A 21,326-nucleotide genomic window follows, 5' to 3' on the forward strand; every position below is an offset into this window, starting at 1 on the left:
ATTCATGTTTTTTACCACAATTTCAAGAATGCATATATATATATATGTGTATATATATATATATGTATATATATATATATATACACACACACACACACACACACACACACACACCGTATTTTCTGCCATCTAAGACGACTTTTTAACCCAGGAAAATCTTATACGCCCAGTCGTCTTATACGCTGGAAAATATGGTGTATATAGATATAGATATAGATATAGATATAGATATAGATATAGATATACACACACACATACATATATATATGTGTGTGTGTGTGTGTGTGTGTGTGTGTGTGTATACTAGAGGCCCGATGCACAAAATTCATGCAAGAGTAGGCCTTCCTCCCTCCAGCTGCTGGCACTCACTTCCTTCTGGCACCTGGGACCCTGACTTCCCTCTGGCTGCTGGCACCCAGGATCCAGGCTTCCCTCTGGCCGCCAGCAGGCACTCAAGACCCGGGCTTCACTCAAGACCCGGGCTTCCCTCTGGCCACTGTCAGGCACCCAGGACCTGGGCTTCCCTCTGGCTGCTGGCAGGCACCTGCAACCCAGGCTTCCCTTGCAGCCCCGGCTTCGTCCGGAAGGTCTTCGGGAAGGATGTCTGGTCTAATTAGCATATTACGCTTTTATTGTTATAGATATACTAGAGGCCCAGTGCACGAAATTCATGCACTGGGGGGGGGGGGTGTCCCTCAGCCCAACCTGCACCCTCTCCAATCTGGGACCCCTCGGGGGATATCCGACTGCCTTTCAAAATCTGGGACTGTTGGCTCCCAACTGCTCGCCTGCCTGCCTGATTGCCCCTAACCACTTCTGCCTGTCAGCCTGATCACCCCCTAAACACTCCCCTGCCAGCCTGATCGACGCCTAACTGCTCCCCTGCTGGCCCGATCGTCCCCAACTGCCCTCCCTTGACAACCCAGTCACCCCCAAATGCCCTCCCTTGTATATTCCCTCTTTATTAGATAGGGTTTTTTCTTTAACATATTGGACAGCCCTAACTGGTTTGGCTCAGTGGATGGAGCGCCGGCCTGCAGACTCAAGGGTCCCAGGTTCGATTTTGGTCAAGGGCATGTACCCAGTGGGGAGTGTGCAGGAGGCAGCTGATCGATGTTTCTCTCTCATAGATGTTTCTAGCTCTCTATCCTTTCCCTTCCTCTCTGTAAAAAATCAATAAAATATATTTTTTTAAAAAAGAAACATTTAAGATTCCTCCATATCTGCCTGGCTGGTGTGACTCAGTGGCTGAGACCCCAGCCCAGGCTGCCGCCGCTGGGAGGGGATCGCGCCGTGGGGGTGCGCACCCCTCTCCAGGCTGAGACCCCAGGCTTTCCGCTGGGAGGGGATCTCTCTGTGGGGGCGTGGGCGCCTCCCAGGCTGAGACCCCAGGCTGCGGGTTTGTATGTGTGGGATTATTCCGTGGGGAGTGAGTTTGTTTTTGTTTTTTATAAAGAGTCAGGAGGGCCTCTGGGCAGAATTCTGCCAGGCTGCTTACTCTGCCAGCTTTCAGCGGCAGCCCTACCTGAGACTGGGGGACTCCGGCGGGGCTGAGAGGACTGGGTGCCGCCATTTGTCATGGTGTGACAGTTAATTTGCATATTACTCTTTTATTAGATAGGATATGTATATAGTCAAATTTTTTTCTGATCATAAATGAGGCTGGCTTCTATTACTCCTTTTTTACTACCTTTTTAGTGTACAATTGTTCCCTTAAACAAAACTAAATGTCCTTTTTAGTGTACTATTGTTCTCTTCCAGAGTGCATTATCTTTTATCCCACAAAGCCATAATGAACTTTCCTCCTCTTTGCCTTTGTTCATACTGTCCATCCTTCCCGAAATGTTCTCCCTCTATTTGCTCTCTATTTTCAGCCTGTGAATTTCCTCTCTTAAAGCCCATGTCAAATATGATCTCCGTTATTAAATTTTCCTTTCTAAATGCTTTTTCCTTTTAATTCTTTGTATATCTCTTCATTTTTTTATCTTCGAATTCTGCTATTGATATTTTGTTGTTAATCCCCTTTATTTAATATTGAATTTATCATTGTTCCTCTTACAGTGCAAGTGTCTTGCACGTTGTAGATGCATGATATGTTTTGGTTTAATTTAATTTACCATAGTGACTACCTTATTTTAAATTTAAACTTCTCTGCAAAAGATTTAATTTTATATCTTTCTTTTGTTCTCTTACTAATGTCAGACCTTACAAAGGAAAAAAAAGTCAATTATACAGTAATACATAACTGCAGAGAAGTTATATTTCTAATTCATATTTCTTGCCCATTATTAATAACAATTTGCAATTTTTAAAGCATGATAAATCATTAGTTTTCTCAGAATATTTTCATATTGTTTAATATTATTTTACCAGTGTCCCTCTTATATATATGACAGGACAAGTGCAGAATTTGAACTCATTTATTAATATATTTGTATTTTAGAAAACCTGGAAACAGTAATCTCTAATATCTGTAAGCTAGTTTTCATAAGAAATTTTTATTCCAAGTTTTTCCATTGCATTAATGAGCTAGCCAAAGAAAATGTCCTAAAACCAATTACCTTTCTGCCAATTTATGTAGTTGTTCTTTTCAGTATTCTGGAAGACAAAATGTATTATCACTGTTTTAATTTAAATAGCTTGATGTAAACTTAGGACATTGCCAGTGTAATTCTTATAAAGTTGATACATTTGATTTGATGACTGAGGAAGTTACATGGAATACTCTGACCCCTGTAGGGACAACTGTATTTTTACTCTGGTTAAGATCAGCTAGAGATGATTTGAAACAGAGTTATTACCATCTCATATATAGGTATTGAATAGTAATTTGTTTTGGCGCCAGGAAGTATCTACCTCTCTTCCTTCTAGAGCCCTGACATAAATCCCAGCCCCAGAATCTGAAGCCACTGATTCTACCATAGGAAAACATGTTTCAGGTATCCCAGATTAGAACTGAAAATTGTAATTTCACCTAAGAAAAAAGGTTGTTCGCTATTGTACAACTATTTGTGCATCTTTGAGTCAAATTGGCTTTTGTGGGCTCTTCTGGGAATCTAACTGGTCAGAGCACATAACTAAGTTAATGGGTTCAATCCCTAGTCGGGGCGCATACAGGAAGCAACCAATAGATGTTTCTCTCACATCATTGTTTCTCACACATCAGTGTTTCTCTCTTTCTTTCTTCCTCTCTGTCTCTCTCCCTGCCCCTCCACCTTCCTTTCTCTCTAAAACATCAATAAAAACATATCCTTGGTTGAGGATTAAAAACTAAATTGCTCATATGGGAAAGGAAGTTTCAGGTCTCAAACCAACTGATTAAGAAGTGAATTTTTGACATACACAATTTTAGGAATTAGAACCATCTTACATTGCACCAGATAAAATTACGTAAAATGTCTCTTTAAATATCTTGAATTGTCAATTAAGGCTTCATTGCTTGACATCAGGATAATTATCTGGAAAAAATCCCAAACATTTCAACCATGTTTATTTATTTATTAAAGGCCCAGCGCACAAAATTCGTGTGTGGGTACGGTCCCTAGGCCAGGCCTGCGATCAGGGCCATCTTCCCTGGCTGCCTGCAGCCGGCCCTGCTCCCCACTGCCACCCACCCCTGGTTCCCCATTTGCCATCGGGCTATTGGAGCCTGCCGGCCAGGGAAAGGGACCAAGAGGTGGTCAGAGCGCCTCATAGTGACTGGTCAAGCGGTCATTCTGGTCATTCCGCCATTAGGGTCAATTTGCATATTACCCTTTTATTATATAGGATTCATCTATTTTATTAAAGTTTTGATCTCCAACTATGTGCCAAGTAGTAGTATAATTGCTGGATAGAGCAATAAATAAAACAATGTTATATCCTCAGGGATCTTACATTCTACTTGGAGAATGTACACAGGGTAATGTAACAGTGCTATAAAGTGTTTTCCTGTTTCATATATGAAGTTGTGTTGTGAGTAATAAGTGACACAAGTGAAATTTGTACTGTATTTGTATCCTGCCCCTATTATATAGTATTATAGGCTTACGAGTTGATTAATAATATATCAGACACATAGCAATTAATATGAGCCAGGTTATTTCCTAATTGCTTTATTAATATATTAGCTCATTTAATCTTTATAGTAACATGATTATAAAATACAATATGATTATTATTGTCCTCTTTTTATAGAGGTTAACAAGGTCATTTAGTGACCTTGAATTAGGATGTAGGCCAGAACAATTTAAACCCCCTACTATCTATGTTCTTAACCATTATGCTCCACTGTTTTACTTTAAATATTGACATTGTGAAAGATTTTCATATCCTTTATGAGATTTTCTTGGTGGGTATGCCAGTGATCACTTATCTAAAGTATTTTTTATTATTTTTTTGTCAATCCTCAACAGGATATTTTTTCCATTTTTTTTGAGCAAGTGGAAGGGAGGGGTGAGTGGAAGAAAAGGAGAGAAATATTGATGTGAGAGAGGCACATCAATGGGTTGCCTTCTGTACCCAGGTACGTGCCCTTGATTGGAATTGAACCTGAGACCCTTTGGTGCATGGGCTGACACTCTCACCATTGAGCCACACTGACCAGGTCTAAATAATTTTTTTTTTTTAATGTTGTTTTAGATGTGCCTTCTCCAGCTTCTAAAATATCAAGAATTTAGTAGCAAAATTGCTAGGTTACAGTTTACCTCATGTTAAAAATTATATTAAAATTGCCAATAAATAGTAAAAGAAAGAAAAAAGAGTAGACTCTAAAATCAGATAGTTTCTATAGCTTGGGGCAGGGTGAAAGGAGCAAATGGGGTAGGGAAATGGGGGACATCTATAAAATAAGAATTACACAAGTGCTCACTTCAGCACATATACTAAAATTGGAACAATACAGAGATTAGTATGGTACACAAATTGTGAAGTGTTTCATTTTTTTGTAAACTTTAGAAAGAAAAATCCAACAAATTTCAATCATTAAAAAAAGAGTTACATGAATTTGGCTAAGAGCTTAGTAAATCAGATTTTACTTTTATTATTCTATCTATAGAGTGTATATTATTTTTAAACATTAACGTATTGTTCTCTTCTCTTTCTCTTTTTTTTAGTACACTGTGTGGAATTTTGTTCCAAAGAATTTATTTGAACAATTCAGAAGAGTGGCAAATTTTTATTTTCTTATTATATTTTTGGTTCAGGTAAGCTTTATCACTCAATAGATTGTTAAATTTATAGATAAAATTTCTAAAAATATCTTGTCAGGGAAAAGTTACATAGCATTCTAAATCATTTGATTTTGTGGTCATATTTTTTTTCTACAAAGCTTCCCCATTGTATTTAATGAATACAATTATTTAACCACATCAAGATTTCTAAAAACTAGCCAGTGAATTTTAAGATTAATTTTATTTGTTTCATTATTGATATGCTGTGGTGCTGATAACCATAATCAAAGCCAAGAATATAACATCATCTTTCAAATGCTCGTTCAGAACATAAATATTTTGGGTTTTAATATGCAGCACATGTTTTTGGCACATTTTTTACTATAGTAAAAGTGAATTTTTCTTTTTTTAATGTCAATTTTACTTTTATTTAAAACAATTTTTTTTTCATTTCTAAAAATCCTCATGAAAATAGATTTTTGTTTAGGAGACTGTTTCCTTAACTTGAACCTGTATAAATTATAGGCTATTTCACAGTTTCTTAATTTCACATTACTTCTTTTTCTTAATATCAAAATATCAAGAGAATAGCTTATGAAACTTGAGTTTGAGTTGATATTTAAAAATAGTTATTACTATTTTCTTTTGAAAAGATTTTTTTTTTTCTGGTAATACTTTAACAGTTTCTTTCAATGTGGCATTGAATTTTCGTATGAACTCTGAACTTTTCTCTTTCAGTAGAACCTAGAATTTCAAAAGAAAAAACACTTGCCAAGTTATTACTTTAAAGCTTGACGCCGAAACCGGTTTGGCTCAGTGGATAGAGCGTTGGCCTGGGGACTGAAAGGTCCCAGGTTCGATTCCGGTCAAGGGCATGTACCTTGGTTGCGGGCACATCCCCAGGAGGGGGTGTGCAGGAGGCAGCTGATCGATGTTTCTCTCTCATCAATGTTTCTGGCTCTCTATCCCTCTCTCTTCCTCTCTGTAAAAAATCAATAAAATATATTTTAAAAAAAAAAAAAGCTTGAGGAAGCATATACTATTTTTTAAAAATTGTTTTTCTTCATGAGCAGAGAAGAAACTTCTGATTTTTTTTAATCAATAGAACATCAGCTTGGTTTTCTCAGAAAAGTGAGAAATTTATACTAACTGTGTCCACATAACATGCATTTGTGAAATTACCAGCTAAGTTCAGGAATTCAGCTTGTCGGTGGAAGAGAACAAATTTAATTATCCTCCATGGTGTAAAGGAACATTAATAGTAAATCATTTAGAGCCATATTCTAACTAGCCAAACATAATTAATGCAAAAATGTCTCTACTTCTCCAGCAGTTTCTAAAACCTCAGTTGAATGATAATAATTGCAGCATCATTTTCCAAGCTATACCCCCTCTGACTCTGCTAGATTTAACAAAATCACTTATGGAAGAAAAACGCTTTCCCTAGTCCCATTCCTTGCTCTGTCTCCCTAAGTAGTGCGTTTATTCTGAATCCCAGAGTAAAAATTACTGACAGACTTTTCAGCATTTATCAGGATGAGTGAAGAAATGTGAAATAAGATTCAGAGCAGCTGTAGCTCCACTCCTTGGCAAATATGGAGGAAGAATTGAAGTATTCTCTGTAAAGAAGGCAGATTAATGACTGAGTCTACTCTAACAATATTTGTGGGTATCCAGTAGGTTTAAATATTCTAACCCCATATAAGAGCCAATAAAGTGAACTTGTAAAACTGAACTAAATTATCCTCACTGTATAATATGTCCCTCCTATTATTTTTACTCTGGACTATGATACTCATTTTGTATAGTGTTCTCAGAATTCCTAGTATGTTTGAGATTTAAGATGTTAATAGCATGATGTGTACAATATAAAAATATAATATTCTGCATTCTTTTTTTTTAATCCAGCTTATGATTGATACACCTACCAGTCCAATTACCAGTGGACTTCCATTATTCTTTGTGATAACAGTAACGGCCATAAAGCAGGTATGAATTGCTTCCTATTCTTGTTTCCCCATGTCATTTGCAAGTTGCTAAATATGTCTACTCCAAGGTAACATTTATTGTTGGGAAAATAATTTCCATAAAAAAGCAGCAAGTGTTTTTGATGTTGCATTTGGTAAAATTAAACTGAGTTAAGCCACTCTATTATATTTCAGGTGACTCATGGTATGTTTACCATTGTTAAAATGTTGTTCTCGACACACCCAGAAGGCATTTAAAACAAGCATTTTATATGTATAAACTAAATTATATCTCATATAATCAAAGGCTAATATGCAAATCGTCTGAATGGCGGAACGACCGGTCACTATGATGTGCACTGACCATCAGGGGGCAGGTGCTCAACGCAGGAGGTTCCCCCTGGTGGTCAGTTCACCCCACAGGGGGAGCGCCTCTCAGCCAGAAGCCCTGAGCCAGGCTCACAGCTGGCGAGCTCAGCGGTGGTGGTGGGAGTGTCTCCTGCCTCCACGGCAGCGTTAAGGATATCCGACTGACGCTTAGGCTTGCTCCCCGAGGGCTCCTGGACTGCGAGAGGGCACAGGGCAGGCTGAGGGATACCACCACCCCCTCCACAGTGCATAAATTTCGTGCATCGGGCCTCTAGTTTTAAATAAAAATTGTGTAGTGCTTTCCTACTTTTTACACTTTCTCTGGTTAAGTTGATTTTTATGTAAAGTTGTACCCTAGTGGGAAATAGCTTCAACCAAATCCTGAAATGGTATTAAATTCTAGATATAGAAAAGAAGAGTATTATTGCATGAACATGTCAAGTTAAAAATAAAGGAATTTGTAGAAAGGTCATGTCTTTATAACTACCATTAAATATCTTGGCAGGGCCTCAGTTATACAGAGATTGTTCCTTCCACTTGAAAGAGAGTTAGTTGAATTTTCTTATGTAAATTTGATATAATTTCATTTTATAAGATTTAGGGATAAGGTTTAAATTGCTTGAAAGTGAAATTGACAGACATTTTGTAATTCTGGGATGTAGTATATCTAGTATGTCAGAATATCATGCTACTGCTCTCACTGTTTGATTTTCCTTTCTTCAGTGTTCTTTTGGAAATTGTCAGTCAGCATCCAAATCACTTCATATGGTCACATATTTACTTAGTTTTGCAGATGTCATTTATTTCATCAGAGTAACACATATTTGTCCCTTGGACCTATTTTCTATATGTAGTTCCCTCTTAGGTAATTTCATCCATGGTAGTGGTTTAAAGTACCATTTATATGGTACTTTAAATCGTGCGCGGGTATGGTCCCTAGGCTTAGCCTGCGATCAGGGCCATCTTCCCCGGCTGCCCGCAGCTGGTCCCACTCCCCGCCACCACCCACCCCCGTTTCCCCGTTCGCCATCGGGTGATTGGTGCCTGACAGCCGGGGGAAGGGACCGAGAGGTTGGCGGTTCCTGCCTGCTCACCCGCCCCACCCCCGCCGTGGGTGGTCATCAGGTGATCGGAGCCTGTCGGCCAGGGAAAGGAACCAAGAGGTGGTCAGTGCATCTCATAGTGACTGATCTAGTGGTCATTCTGGTCGTTCTGCCATTAGGGTCAATTTGCATATTACCCTTTTATTATATAGGATGGTTGCCAAACATATATGTATCCTGAAACTATTGCTTGAACTCTGACACTCATGTACAACTGCGCAACTTTTCCACTTGGATAGCTTAGGCTTTTCCTGACCAACATGTCATTCTCTCATTTTCTGCTCTGTTCTTTTTTCTTCCTATCATTTGGTGCTACCTGTTTCTATTGAATAAATGTTTATTAGTTTGTCTGTTGCCTTCATTTGAATGTTCAGCTCTGTGAGGGCAGATACTTTGTTTTACAAACCAGTTTATTTCTAGTGACCAGAACAAGATCATGCTCCGATTGTATCTCCAATAAATAAATTGCTTGACAGATAAATGAATGAATGAATGAAGCTATTGAGTATTTTTTTGAAGCAACTTAAAATGTTGCATTACTTCTTGCCCTGGTTTCCCAATGTATGTATATTTGACCAAATATAGCCTGGATTTATTTGGAATGTGATGCCATTAACCAAATTGAGAAATGCTGTTAAAAATCTGCAAAATAGGAATGTGATGTCATTAACCAAGTTGAAAAATGCTGATAAAAATCTGCAAAATAGGAGAGTTAAATATATTTATTATTATTGACATCCTGTCTCCTACTAAAATGGGTTAAATAAAAACACGTAATATAAAAAGCAGAAAGATTATACCTCAAACCTGTGTTACAATGGTTGATGCAGTTAAGTCCTAAATTTACGTGAGAGCTTCAAAGCAAAAGCAGAAATATGAAAGGTCATAATTTTCAAAGAGAAAATTTGATGTATAAGGACTTTTTTCCCTTTACAAGGTCAGGATTCAGAGTTTTCTCTTTTCTAACAACTATTCCTAAATTGTGCTCATTTAATAACACACAACATACTAAATATACTGTTCAGGTTTATATGCCCATTCCTATAGATCAGTAGAATAAATTTTAGAAAAATTGTACAAATGAAAGTAGCCATGTTCCAGTCTTTCCTTTTTCTCTCCTTTTAGTCTGCCTTTGTCCTTTGTCCTTTTATCAAAATAAGAAAAGCTATATTATCAGTTTTTTATACTCTAATTGAGTAAAGATGTTAGTTTTCTTGTTTTTTTAACTTCTCCCAACCATATTTGCATATTAAAGGTTTTTTATTATTTTTTAAATTTTTATTTATTTATTTATTTTTTAATATATTTTATCGATTTTTTACAGAGAGGAAGGGAGAGAGATAGAGAGTTAGAAACATCGATGAGAGAGAAACATCGATCAGCTGCCTCCTCTACACCCCCTACTGGGGATGTGCCTGCAACCAAGGCACATGCCCCTGACCGGAATCGAACCTGGGACCCTTGAGTCCACAGGCCGACGCTCTATCCACTGAGCCAAACCGGTTTTGGCTAAAGGTATTTTTAGTTATGTAATGCAAAGTGTAGTGCTGTGGTAAACATTATAGTCTTTGCCTTCTCTGAGCATAAAACCTATGAAGTAGGGAAGATAAAACCAAACACAAAAGCAGTTATAGTTCAGTAAGGTAGTGGTCAGACCCAGTGAGCTGTAGATGTTCAGAGAAATGATGGAACACTGTCTGGATAATCAAGGAGGGTTTCATGGAAGAAACATTATTAGAGATGAGACTTGGAATAAGGGTAAAATGACAATTGGTGAAAAAGGTAAGGTAGCAACAAACAACTTACACAAAGTCCCAAATGTAAGAAAAGGCAAGACCTTTTTTGTGAAATGACATGGCTGACTAATGTTTGACACTATGTAGCAAAGTACTAAAAGGTAATACTGGAAATGTAGCTTGGTAAATTAAGCAGGGTGGAAGATTCTTTGGTCTAAGCATTGGAGAGTTATTGAGGGGACTTTGAATAGGAGAGCGAATTAAAACAGTGTTTTGGAAAGATTGATCTGGCAGTAATATGTAGGATGGATTAAAATTTGTGAACTTGTATTAAAAATAATGTTTTTATTATTAGTGTCATCTGGCTATAAAAGGAACTATGCTTTTTGATAGTTTCAGAAAAAAACGTTTTGACCCTCCATTAAATTTCTCTAAAATTGGAATACCACATCTTTAGTGGGGCCAACATAATTTTTTTTGAGAGAGAGAGAGAGAGAGAGAAACATCAATTTGTTGTTCCACTTATTTACGCATTCATTGGTTGATTCTTCCTGACCGGGAATTAAACTGGCAGCCTTGACATATCGGGATGATACTCGAACCAACTGAATTATCTGGCTAGGGCTGCATCATTTAAATACGTTAAAGAATAGTTTCCCAAAAGGTTTCTCCCTGAAAAAAAGATCTTGAAGTAATTTTTAATATTTGCTTTATGTGTTATAGTGTTATAATATTTTTAGGTAATAGATGCACATGTTTTAAAAAATAGAAAGTATAAAATATCATATAATAAAAGTCATTTATACTCCTAAAACTCCCCCCCCTTCCCATCTCCTGTTTCTCCTCCCCTGAGGGAGCCATTATTTGTACATTAGTCCAGATATTGATACAGAGTGTTTTCAGAGGCAAGCATTTTTTTTTTCACAAATGGTCGCATAGAACACAACACGTTTTGTACTTTATTTTTATCACTTAATGCTATCAGATATCATTTTGTTATCTTGTGTTATACCTCTGAATTCTTGAATTTTCTTTGAAATAACACAAGATGTCATGTCCACTTAGTCTTTGTGAAATGCTTATGTCTATTTCCCTTTTTAATGATGATCCACATACCCTATCATATTTTTTGGAAGTACAAATAATAATTCTATTGGTCTAGTGTTTAAGAAAGTGAAATAATTCAACATCAGTTTTAAAATGTGTTCTTTTTTTTTCTATTTATTGTCTGTAATAATGCTATATGAATTTTTATACATATACTATAGGCCCGATGCATGAAATTCGTGCAAGAGTGGGCCTTCTTTCCCCCAACTGCCGGCACCAGCTTCCCTCTAGTACGCGAGACCTGGGCTTCCCTCTGACACCCAGGACCCGGGCTTCCCTCTGGCTGCCCACAGGGACCCGGGCTTCCCTCCGGCCGCCTGCAGGCACCCAGGACCTGGGCTTCTTCGGGAAGATTTAGCATATTTTGCTTTTATTATTATAGATATATTTAGAGAGAAGAAGGAGGGGGAGAGTGAGAGAAACATTGATGTGAGAGAGAAACATTGCAAACTTCTTGCACTCGGCCTGTCTGGGGTTCTGACTAGAAATCGAACCTGCCACTGTTTGGGACGATGCTCCAACCGACTGAGCCACATTGGACCAGCTGCATAAATTTATATTTTATGTTTAAAATATCATTTGTATGTAGAAGCAATAAAACTTATTGATTGACTAGGTGTTAGGGAAAGATAGGAATAAAAAAATTACTCCCCAGATTTCTAGCATGAGCAGTTTAGTAGATGGTGATGTCATTTGTCAAGATGGGTAATATGGAAAATGTAACATATTTAGAAGATAACATCATTTGTTTAGTTTTGAAATGTTCAATATATTAGATATCAAAATGAAGATATTAAGAATACAGTTGGATATTCAAGTTTAGAGTCTAAAAGGAAGATGTGAGCTGGAGATATAAATTTCAGAAATTTTTGAAGACCACAGGTATAGAAGAAATCTTGTAGCGAGAAACTGAAGGGTGAAAAAAGGGCCCATAAACATGACAGAAGGAGGCTTTCGTAAGGAAATTGAGAAAGATTAATGGAGAGGTACTCTGAAAATAAGAAAAATGTATGTAATGAAACTAAGTTTTTATGAGTATATGCATCAAAATTGCCTAATATAATTCTGATGAATAAAATGTTTGGGGCGATTTTTATGTTTCTTTTTCTCATTTGATAAAAATATCTTCTAATTAGGTGAAGAGACTACCCAAAGAACATATATGCATAGCCCATGGACACAGACAATAGTGTGGTGAAGGCCAGGGGAGTTGGGGTGGAGAGGCTGGGTGGGGTGGGCAAAGGAGAGAGGATAGGGGACATCTGTAATAGTGTCAACAATAAAAATATATATCTCCTAATTATACTAAAAAGGGCACTTTTATTCTTTTGATATTTACAGGGGTATGAAGATTGGTTACGACATAACTCAGATAATGAAGTAAATGGAGCTCCTGTTTATGTTGTTCGAAGTGGTGGCCTTGTAAAAACGAGATCAAAAAACATCCGGGTATGCGTTTAGTAAATAATGTATGTCAATTATATTTTGATATCACAAACTTTAATCTGATTATATTTTACTGAAAGCCTGCTTTTCTACATTAAAATATTTTGATAGACTACTTGTTTAGAACTCAAATAAGTCCTTGCCTTTTAAAATTGGTATATTCACTCTCCTCAAAATTCTTCATAGGTGGGTGATATTGTTCGAATAGCCAAAGATGAAATTTTCCCTGCAGATTTGGTGCTTCTGTCCTCAGATCGACCTGATGGTTCTTGTCACATTACAACTGCTAGTTTGGATGGAGAAACTAACCTAAAGGTTTGTATGTGTATAAAATGTCTTTGGATTATAGTGATATTTTTCTTTGGTTAAGGTAATAAAGTTTGACCTGATAAAGGAGAAATATTTTTAAATTACTGAAAATTCTAAGAATTACTAAGTTTTTTAAAAGAAATAATGTTATATATTTATTTCAAGGGTAGCCTCACATGGTTTAGTCAAGTTAAAGAGAAATGGGAAGTGTTGTTAGGAAAAATAAAATATTTTAATATTTGGGTGCTTTTTTTAGATAAGGGAGATTTGAAATAGATGGGGATGTAAAGTACAGCATAGGGAATATATATATATATATATATATATATATATATATATATGGTATCAGATGGTTGCTAGATTTACCGAGGGGGGGGTCACTTAGTAAGTTATATAGATGTCTAAGCACGGTTGTATACCTGATTATATTATAATCTGTACTAGAGGGGGGTTCCCTCAGCCCAGCCTGCATCCACTCCAATCGGGCACCCCTCGGGGGGTGTCCGACCGCCGTTTTAGGCCCTGTGGGATCGGGCCTAAACCGGCGGTTGGACACCCCTCTCACAATCTGGGACAGCTGGCTCCTAACCACTCACCTGCCTGCCTGCCTGATCGCCCCTAACCTCTCTGCCTGCCTGCCTGATCGCCCATAACTGCCTCTGCCTGCCTGATTGCCCCTAACCTCTCTGCCTGCCTTCCTGATCACCCCTAACTGCCTCTGCCTGCTTGCCTGATTGCCCCTAACTGCCTTCCCCTGCCAGCCTGATCAAGTCCCCAACTGCTCTCCCCTGCTGGCCTGTTCTCACCCTCAACTGCCTCTGCCTGCCTGATCACCCCTAACTGCCCTGCCTTGCTGGCCTGATCTCGCCCCCAACTGCCCTCCTCTGCCGGCCAATTTGGTTCTGATTGGTGAGTTTCTATGCCAGTCAGCGTCAAAAGCTCTGCCTCCTAGGCAGCCATTGGCTGCTCAATGTTGACCCAGATTTGGTTCTGATTGGTCAGTTTCTATGCCAGTCAGCATCAAAAGCTCCACCTCCTAGGCAGCCATTGGCTCCTTACATTCACCCAGATTTGGTTCTGATTGTTTAGTTTGTGTGCCAGTCAGCATCTCTGGGCCTGTCAGCGGGGCCTGATCAGAAAGGTGGGGCTGATCAGCCCCAGTGGAGGCCTGGAGAGAAATGGAGGTGTGGCTGTTGGCCAGGCTGGGAGAGAAAGAGAGGCAAGTCTGATCAACGGCTGCCACAGAGGCTACGGATCAGACCCTGCCTCTCTCTTTGCAGGCCCCTCTCCCGGCCTGATCTGCAGCCCCCTAGGCAGTCAGTGCTGGGTCAGGGCACCAACAGTGGCCCCAGTCAGTGCTGGGTTGCAACCCAGCACTGACTTCCGGTCTGGTCGAGCCTTCAGTCATAGCAGTCATTACGACCCTGGCTCTTTATTATATAGACTAGAGGCCCAGTGCATGAAAATTCGTGCACTCGGGGGAATTCCTTAGCCCAGCCTGCTCCTTTTTGCAGTCCGGAACCCCTAAGCCGCACTTGGACATACTTAGTGCTGCTGGGGATGCGGGAAAGGCTCCCGCCACTGCCACTGTGTTCATAGCCATCCGCCCCGCTTGTGGCTGAGCAGAGCTCCCCCTATGGGAGTGCACTGACCACCAGGGGGCAGCTCCTGCGTTGAGCGTCTGCCCTCTGGTGATCAGTGCATGTCATAGCGACCAGTTGATCCCAGTCGTTCTTCCATTAGGGTCAATTTGCATATTACCCTTTTATTATATAGGATAATATTATACGTCCATTGTAATTGAAAAATAAATTATTTTTTAAAAAAGAAATAGTTGATATGTAGGGTCCCATTTAGATCTTGAAACTGCAGTTTAATCCTTGTGGGTTTTTTTTTAGACTCATGTGGCAGTTCCAGAAACAGCAGCATTACAAACAGTTGCTAATTTGGACACTCTCGTAGCAGTGATAGAATGTCAGCAACCAGAAGCAGACTTGTACAGGTATGGTGTGATAGTCAACCTACTCATTTTAAGTCCTGTTCACAGATCTCATTTTTACCATCATAAACATACAATGAAATCTTTAGCTAATCAAAGACATTATTGAAGAGGAGGTAGTGGAGAGAAACATTAAAGGGAAAAAAGGCTAAAGCAGAATTTGCCAGAATTCTAATCCAAAGTATTAATTAAAAAAACCGTGCTCTTTTATTCAGACATTTCTTTCCATTACTTTCTATTTCTATATGAACTGGCTTTATCACCATTATAGGAAATTTTATAACTATAATGGTAGTTATAAGAGAAGTAAGATTATTATTTTTTTGATCCTCACCTGAGAATATTTTTTCATTGATTTTTTAGAGAGAGTAGAAGAGAGAGGGAAAGACAGAGAAATATCGATGTGAGAGGAACACATTGATTGGTTGCCTCCTGCACAAGCCCTGACCAGGGCCCAGGGCTGGGGAGGAGCCTGCAACTGAGGTATGTGCCCTTGACTGGAATCAAACCTGGGACCCTTTAGTCCGAAGGCCAATGCTCTATTCACTGAGCCAAACTGGCTAGGGCGAAGTAAGATTATTACGTTAGAAGAAAGTAACTCTGTGTATACACATACTCCAGGAAGGCAAGGGCTCTGTCTTTGTGTTCACTTGGAATGAATTCCTTTTAATGTTATGATTTACTAAATACAGTTTAAGTCATCTTCCAGGGATATACTAATTATTGTGGGCTGTGAAATAGGAGCAACTTTTTATTATGAAAGGGATATGCTAAACTCATTTTTACTCAGTAACTGGTGATTGAATATAAATTACAACCACATTGTAAAATTCACCCTCAGCTTCTTGTCATATAATATGTCTCCCTCTATTGGTTGAAATGTTCATATCTTATTAGTCATTTGCTTTTCCAGAATAATTACTTACATAATTTGTTTCAGATCCATATATTATTTATAATGGAGTTTTCTATGTGATGTTATATAATTTTGTGGTTTCATTAGAGTCAAATGCAGTATAGAATTTTCTAATTAGCTCAAAATTTGCTGTCCTATGCTTTAAGAGTTTAAACTATGAGATTTAACTGTGAAGAATTTAGTACTTTAAGATTTCTATATTGTTATTATTTCCTTGTCTCAAAAAATGGTGAGTTATAAAAAAAATTGTATGAAATGGAGCATTAAGCAGGCATAAGATTAATATGAGATCAAGTATCACTAATGTGATGATGAGTAGTTTTTGTATTATCTTGGAAAATGTGGAAAAAATTAAAACGTTTTTTAATAGGAAATAATTCACTGTTAAATATAAGGTGTTCCTCTTTATTTTATCTTTCCCTTTTCTGTAGTGAAAGTATATATTTTGTTTTAAATATATATGTAACTACTACAGAACACTTTTGTAATAGAAAGATAACTCACATTTATTGCTGTTGTATTTATTCATTCAGCAAGTTATTGTTGAGCACCTATCTGTTCATTATGGTGAGTGGGAAATAAGATGAATCAGCATGGTTTCTATCCTTGAGGAACTCATAGCTGTAAAGACATTATATATATAAAATTATATTTTTTCACTTTTCTATATGCTACATATAAGGGGAATATTGAAAGCATTTTAAGTGTCCAAATAGGAGAATGCTTAGATGGGTACATGGTACAGTTATATAAGAGGGAAATATGTAGATTATAAAAATATTTTCAAAGAACTTAATGACATAAGAACATACTGAAATATAATGTTAAATAAGATACAGAGTTGTAGCTCTCATAATCCCAATTATATATATATATATTTTTTTTAATATATTTTATTGATTTTTTTACAGAGAGGAAGAGAGAGGAATAGAGAGTTAGAAACATCGATGAGAGAGAAACATCGATCAGCTGCCTCTTGCACACCCCCTACTGGGGATGTGCCCGCAACCAAAGTACATGCCCTTGACCGGAATCGAACCTGGGATCCTTGAGTCCGAAGGCCGACGCTCTATCCACTGAGCCAAACTGGTTTCGGCCCAATTATATATTTTTAATTGTGTATTTCTGTGTACTTGATAGATAGTTAAATGGCAAGATAGAAGAATAGATAGGTACAGAGAGAAAGAAAATTCTGGAGGAATTACATGTCAAAATGTTAGTAGATATATCTTGGTGATAAGATTTCAGCTGCTTTTATTTATTTATTTTTGTTCTCCATAGTTTCTAATATTTCTTGAAAGAATGTGGAATGCTTTTGTAATTTAAAAAAGTATTTTCCATTTTACTGTACAGTATTCTTTTTTAAAATTAAATCTTTATTGTTGAAGGTATTGCATATGTCCCCTTTCCCCCCTATTGACTTGTCTGTACAGTATTCTTAATAATCATTTCTAATGGCTACATAATAGTCTAAGTGCATATACTATTACCTAACCATTACCTAATTTTTCAATACTTAACTCTTCCTCTGTTTTGCTATTACAAACATTGCGTGGCGCCTTGTTACAAATAAGTTCATCAATTCAAAATCCAGTAGGTAGATAGTTCATTGCTTCTCTTTTTTGATATAATTAGTTCACTTGGCTTCCAGGATATTCCCCTCTCTTGGTTTTTCTCCTACTTCAATAGTCTCTCCTTTCATTCTCTTTGCTGAGTTCTCTTCTCCCTTGACTTCTTGATGTTAGAGTGCCCCAGGACTGTCCTTGGTTCTCTTCCCTTCCCCACCTATACTTTTCACTATCTACACTCACTCCTTTGATGATTGCATCCAAGGTGATGGCTTTAAAGATCATCTACATGCTAACTCTCAGATTTATATCTCCATTCAAGATGTCTTTTCCCAAATTCCAGACTGTTATATCCAAGTTCATGTTCTACAATTGTATTTAGACATTTAGTAGAAATCTCAAATTAATCATGTTGAGAACTGAGCTGATTTTCCCTCCAAAACTTTTTATGCCAACAGTCTTTTCTTACCTTAGTTGATGACAGTCTCTCCTTCCAATTCTTCAGGCCAAAACCCCTTGGAGTCACATCCCCTCTCTGCTAACCTCTCCTCACCTCCTCTCCCACATCTCATCCCAATCCATCAGAACATCTTATCTGTTCACCTGCAAAATATATCCAAAATTTGACCATCTTTTACTCATTTCACTGCTACTAATTTGTTCTGAGCCAGCATAACCTCCTACCTGGCTTACTGCTATTCTTACCAGTTTTCCCCTTTCTTCCCCTTGCAGTCTGTTCTCACAAAAGCAGCCAGAGTGGTCCTTAATTTTTTAGACTCTCTTGTTGGAATTTAGCTCAAGAAAATCAAAAGAATGGTCTGCGTCATCTCTGAAAGATGCCCAGGGAGACAACAGCTGAATTGGTTCTTTAAATCTAAATCCAAAGTTGAGGTTGGAAACAAGCCTTCATAAAATCCACTAAGTGGAGATTAATAAAAAGAAAAAGAAAATAGCAGTGCATTTCCCTGATACAGACAGTTGAAGGAAGCAGAAGTAAGAGATTAGCAAGAAACAATGAAGCCAAAGGGATAAAGCATCTGTGACCTGGAAACGAGTAATAATAGGGGACATTGGGAAGGGAATGCTTCATATTGCTTTGCCTAGTTAAATGATTAACATGAAGCTCTGTCTAGAATTTGCTTCAACTCAAAATTTACTTCTCACTGTAGTAGAAAATAATTGTTCATTTGAATCGACTCTGTGATATGGAGCTGTTTAAGTAGTGGAATTTGGATCTGAAAGGCCAGGTTATGAAAATTCATTGATAACAAGCCACTTATTCTAGAAGCTCTGGAGTTCATTGATAGGTTTTTGCTTACTACTCTATTCCCACCACTTAATTCATACATAGTAGTTGCTCAATGAATATTTGTTGGATGAATGAATGCATGAGTAAGTAAATGAATGATTCTAATCACAGAAAGCTTATTTAATAAACTGATGAAATATGTGAGCATTCATTGTTGGCTAAATAATGTATACTTGTGTAGCAAATATAAATTCTCATGATGATAAAACTAATGGTAATAATATATAACATTTGTATCACCATTTTGAAAACATTTTTACATTCATTACCTCATTCATAGCTGGAGTGGGATGGCAAGAATTGTTAGAACTTATTGACTGATATTTATTTTTATAAGTTCTAACATGGTTATTGGACCATTCATAGAAACAAAAGGTTGGTTTGTTTCATGTATAAGAATAGTGCCAAAAGTATCTAAAGTTTTCCACCTATGATGTCATAAGTAACATACCTTTTTTTTTGGTAACATGGTGAATTCTTTGATAGATTCATGGGACGAATGATAATAACCCAACAAATGGAAGAAATTGTAAGGTAAGAACAAAATCACATTATTTAGAGGAGGGACTAAAATCAAGTTAAAGAAATATTAGATAAGTAAGCTTCATATAATGTAAAAGGGTTCACGTGAAAGCACTTAGCATTTTATCTTCTAGTTATTTATAGCAGCAACATGTGAGGGCGAAGCAAATTTCATGAAATAATATAAAAATAATTTAGTAAGATTATTTATATACTTGTATTTTTTTCTAATAATATCAGGTAGTAACATAAAAGGAAACATAAAACATTCTTATTCAAATCCTTACCCACCACTTAAAGTCTAGAATACAAGACATGTTTTCTATATTGTTTAACAAGTATAAGTGTTACAGTTTTCTTCATTTCAAAATCATTTAACACAAACTAGAGTACTTAATGGCCAATCCAGAACCTCTTATTTACTCTTCTGATTGTTTTTTTGTTTGGTTGATTATTTTGTTTTCCCTCTATATTAAGGTTAATTTCTGGCTGCTGCATGAAAGGACTTGGGCTCATTTCAAAGATTTGCTAATAGGATGAGATTACATTGTTACTCATGACTACAAAGCCAAATTTAAAATAAATCTTGGAATCATCCCTTGAACTTCTAAATCAAATTAGCCTTTCACCTTTTTTCTGGAGATATATTCAGTTGAACTGGCTGCTTGAAATAAGTCACTGACATAAAGAGTTGAGCACTTCTTAAAATGAAATTCTCAAGTCAAGCCACCAAAACTATCATGCATCAGCACTGATTCACATTTTTAATAAACATTAACACAGGAGCATGTTCAATGAACTCTTTAGCCATGGTCTTTGCTGAAGCAACCAGAGTTTGCTGATGAACTACCTTTTAATTCAAAGCTTTCTATCATTATATCCCAATTGTATATGCCAGTGTGAGCGCAAAGTTTTTCTATTCGTTGTTAAAAACAATACCATGTGAAAAGGAGCTATTTTATGGCTTCTGGTTAATAGATTTTGGAATATCCATGTGTAGTGTGCTCCAAATATGACTCAGTATTAAAACCATACTTGTTAACCATGTCCCAAACACCTGGTCCTCCCTGGTTCATTGATCTTTTTAGTGTTTGGGTTTGTAGACATCTTGGTTCCGATTCTGTTTGATTTGGATGACTGTGTATGTATGTTTCAGAAAAGCATAAGGAATCTCAACAAAATTAAGACTTTTTAACTTATCCATAACGGTCTTATCATTTTGCTATCACTAAAAAAGTACAATTTCCTTTCTAGTTATTCCTTCTCATTTTATATCTCCTTTATGGAGAGAAATTCAAACAGCAAGAAGACCTGAGCTCCAAGAAGTTTGCAATGCAAGTAGTAAAGTTGTAGTGTCAATCTTGCCTACAAAAGTACTAACTCACTTACTACATGATGTTTTATAATCCAAAGTAATTTTAATTGTGCAGAACTCATGCATTTACACACAAATCATGCTACAATTCTTACTTACATTGCATTTTAATTCTCTATTTTCTTTGAAAACTGTTTATTAATTTTGCTCATAATTTTTGTCCTCTGTTAAACATTTAAAAATCATTGCTTAATCTTTTATTTGTGTTTTATGTTTAAAATTTTTGCAACTGGTCTGGTGGCTTTATGAGTTTATATACCAGCATAGTCTTATTTCTGAGCCACCAATCTTAAAGTAACTGAAATGCTAAAGCAGGTGTTTTTGTTATGGTCACTAACATTATGATTGACCTAAATAGTAGCTAAGATTTTGGTTCTATATAAAAACAGTGTTGTAACTATAACTCAAGTACTTTCTGCTAAAGATGCCATTTTAGAATTTAATTAAATG

The 21,326-nt window shown here is 37.1% G+C and overlaps 1 protein-coding gene across 7 annotated transcripts in view; it reads left to right on the top strand.

The window, feature by feature from the left end:
• The window catches only part of ATP11B (ATPase phospholipid transporting 11B (putative)), a 98,503-nt gene that overhangs the window by 13,234 nt on the left and 63,943 nt on the right, over positions 1-21,326 (top strand). For 6 of the 7 annotated variants that reach the window (XM_054713764.1, XM_054713769.1, XM_054713768.1 and 3 more), the window contains exons 3-8: positions 5,094-5,183; positions 7,059-7,139; positions 12,774-12,881; positions 13,065-13,193; positions 15,086-15,189; positions 19,466-19,513. In XM_054713764.1, the coding sequence (XP_054569739.1) occupies positions 5,094-5,183; positions 7,059-7,139; positions 12,774-12,881; positions 13,065-13,193; positions 15,086-15,189; positions 19,466-19,513 (560 nt within the window). The remainder of the gene's footprint in view (positions 1-5,093; positions 5,184-7,058; positions 7,140-12,773; positions 12,882-13,064; positions 13,194-15,085; positions 15,190-19,465; positions 19,514-21,326) is intronic. The other variant, XM_054713767.1, reaches the window with a different exon arrangement.

Source organism: Eptesicus fuscus, chromosome 3, assembly GCF_027574615.1.
Source record: "Eptesicus fuscus isolate TK198812 chromosome 3, DD_ASM_mEF_20220401, whole genome shotgun sequence".
NCBI lineage: Eukaryota > Metazoa > Chordata > Mammalia > Chiroptera > Vespertilionidae > Eptesicus > Eptesicus fuscus.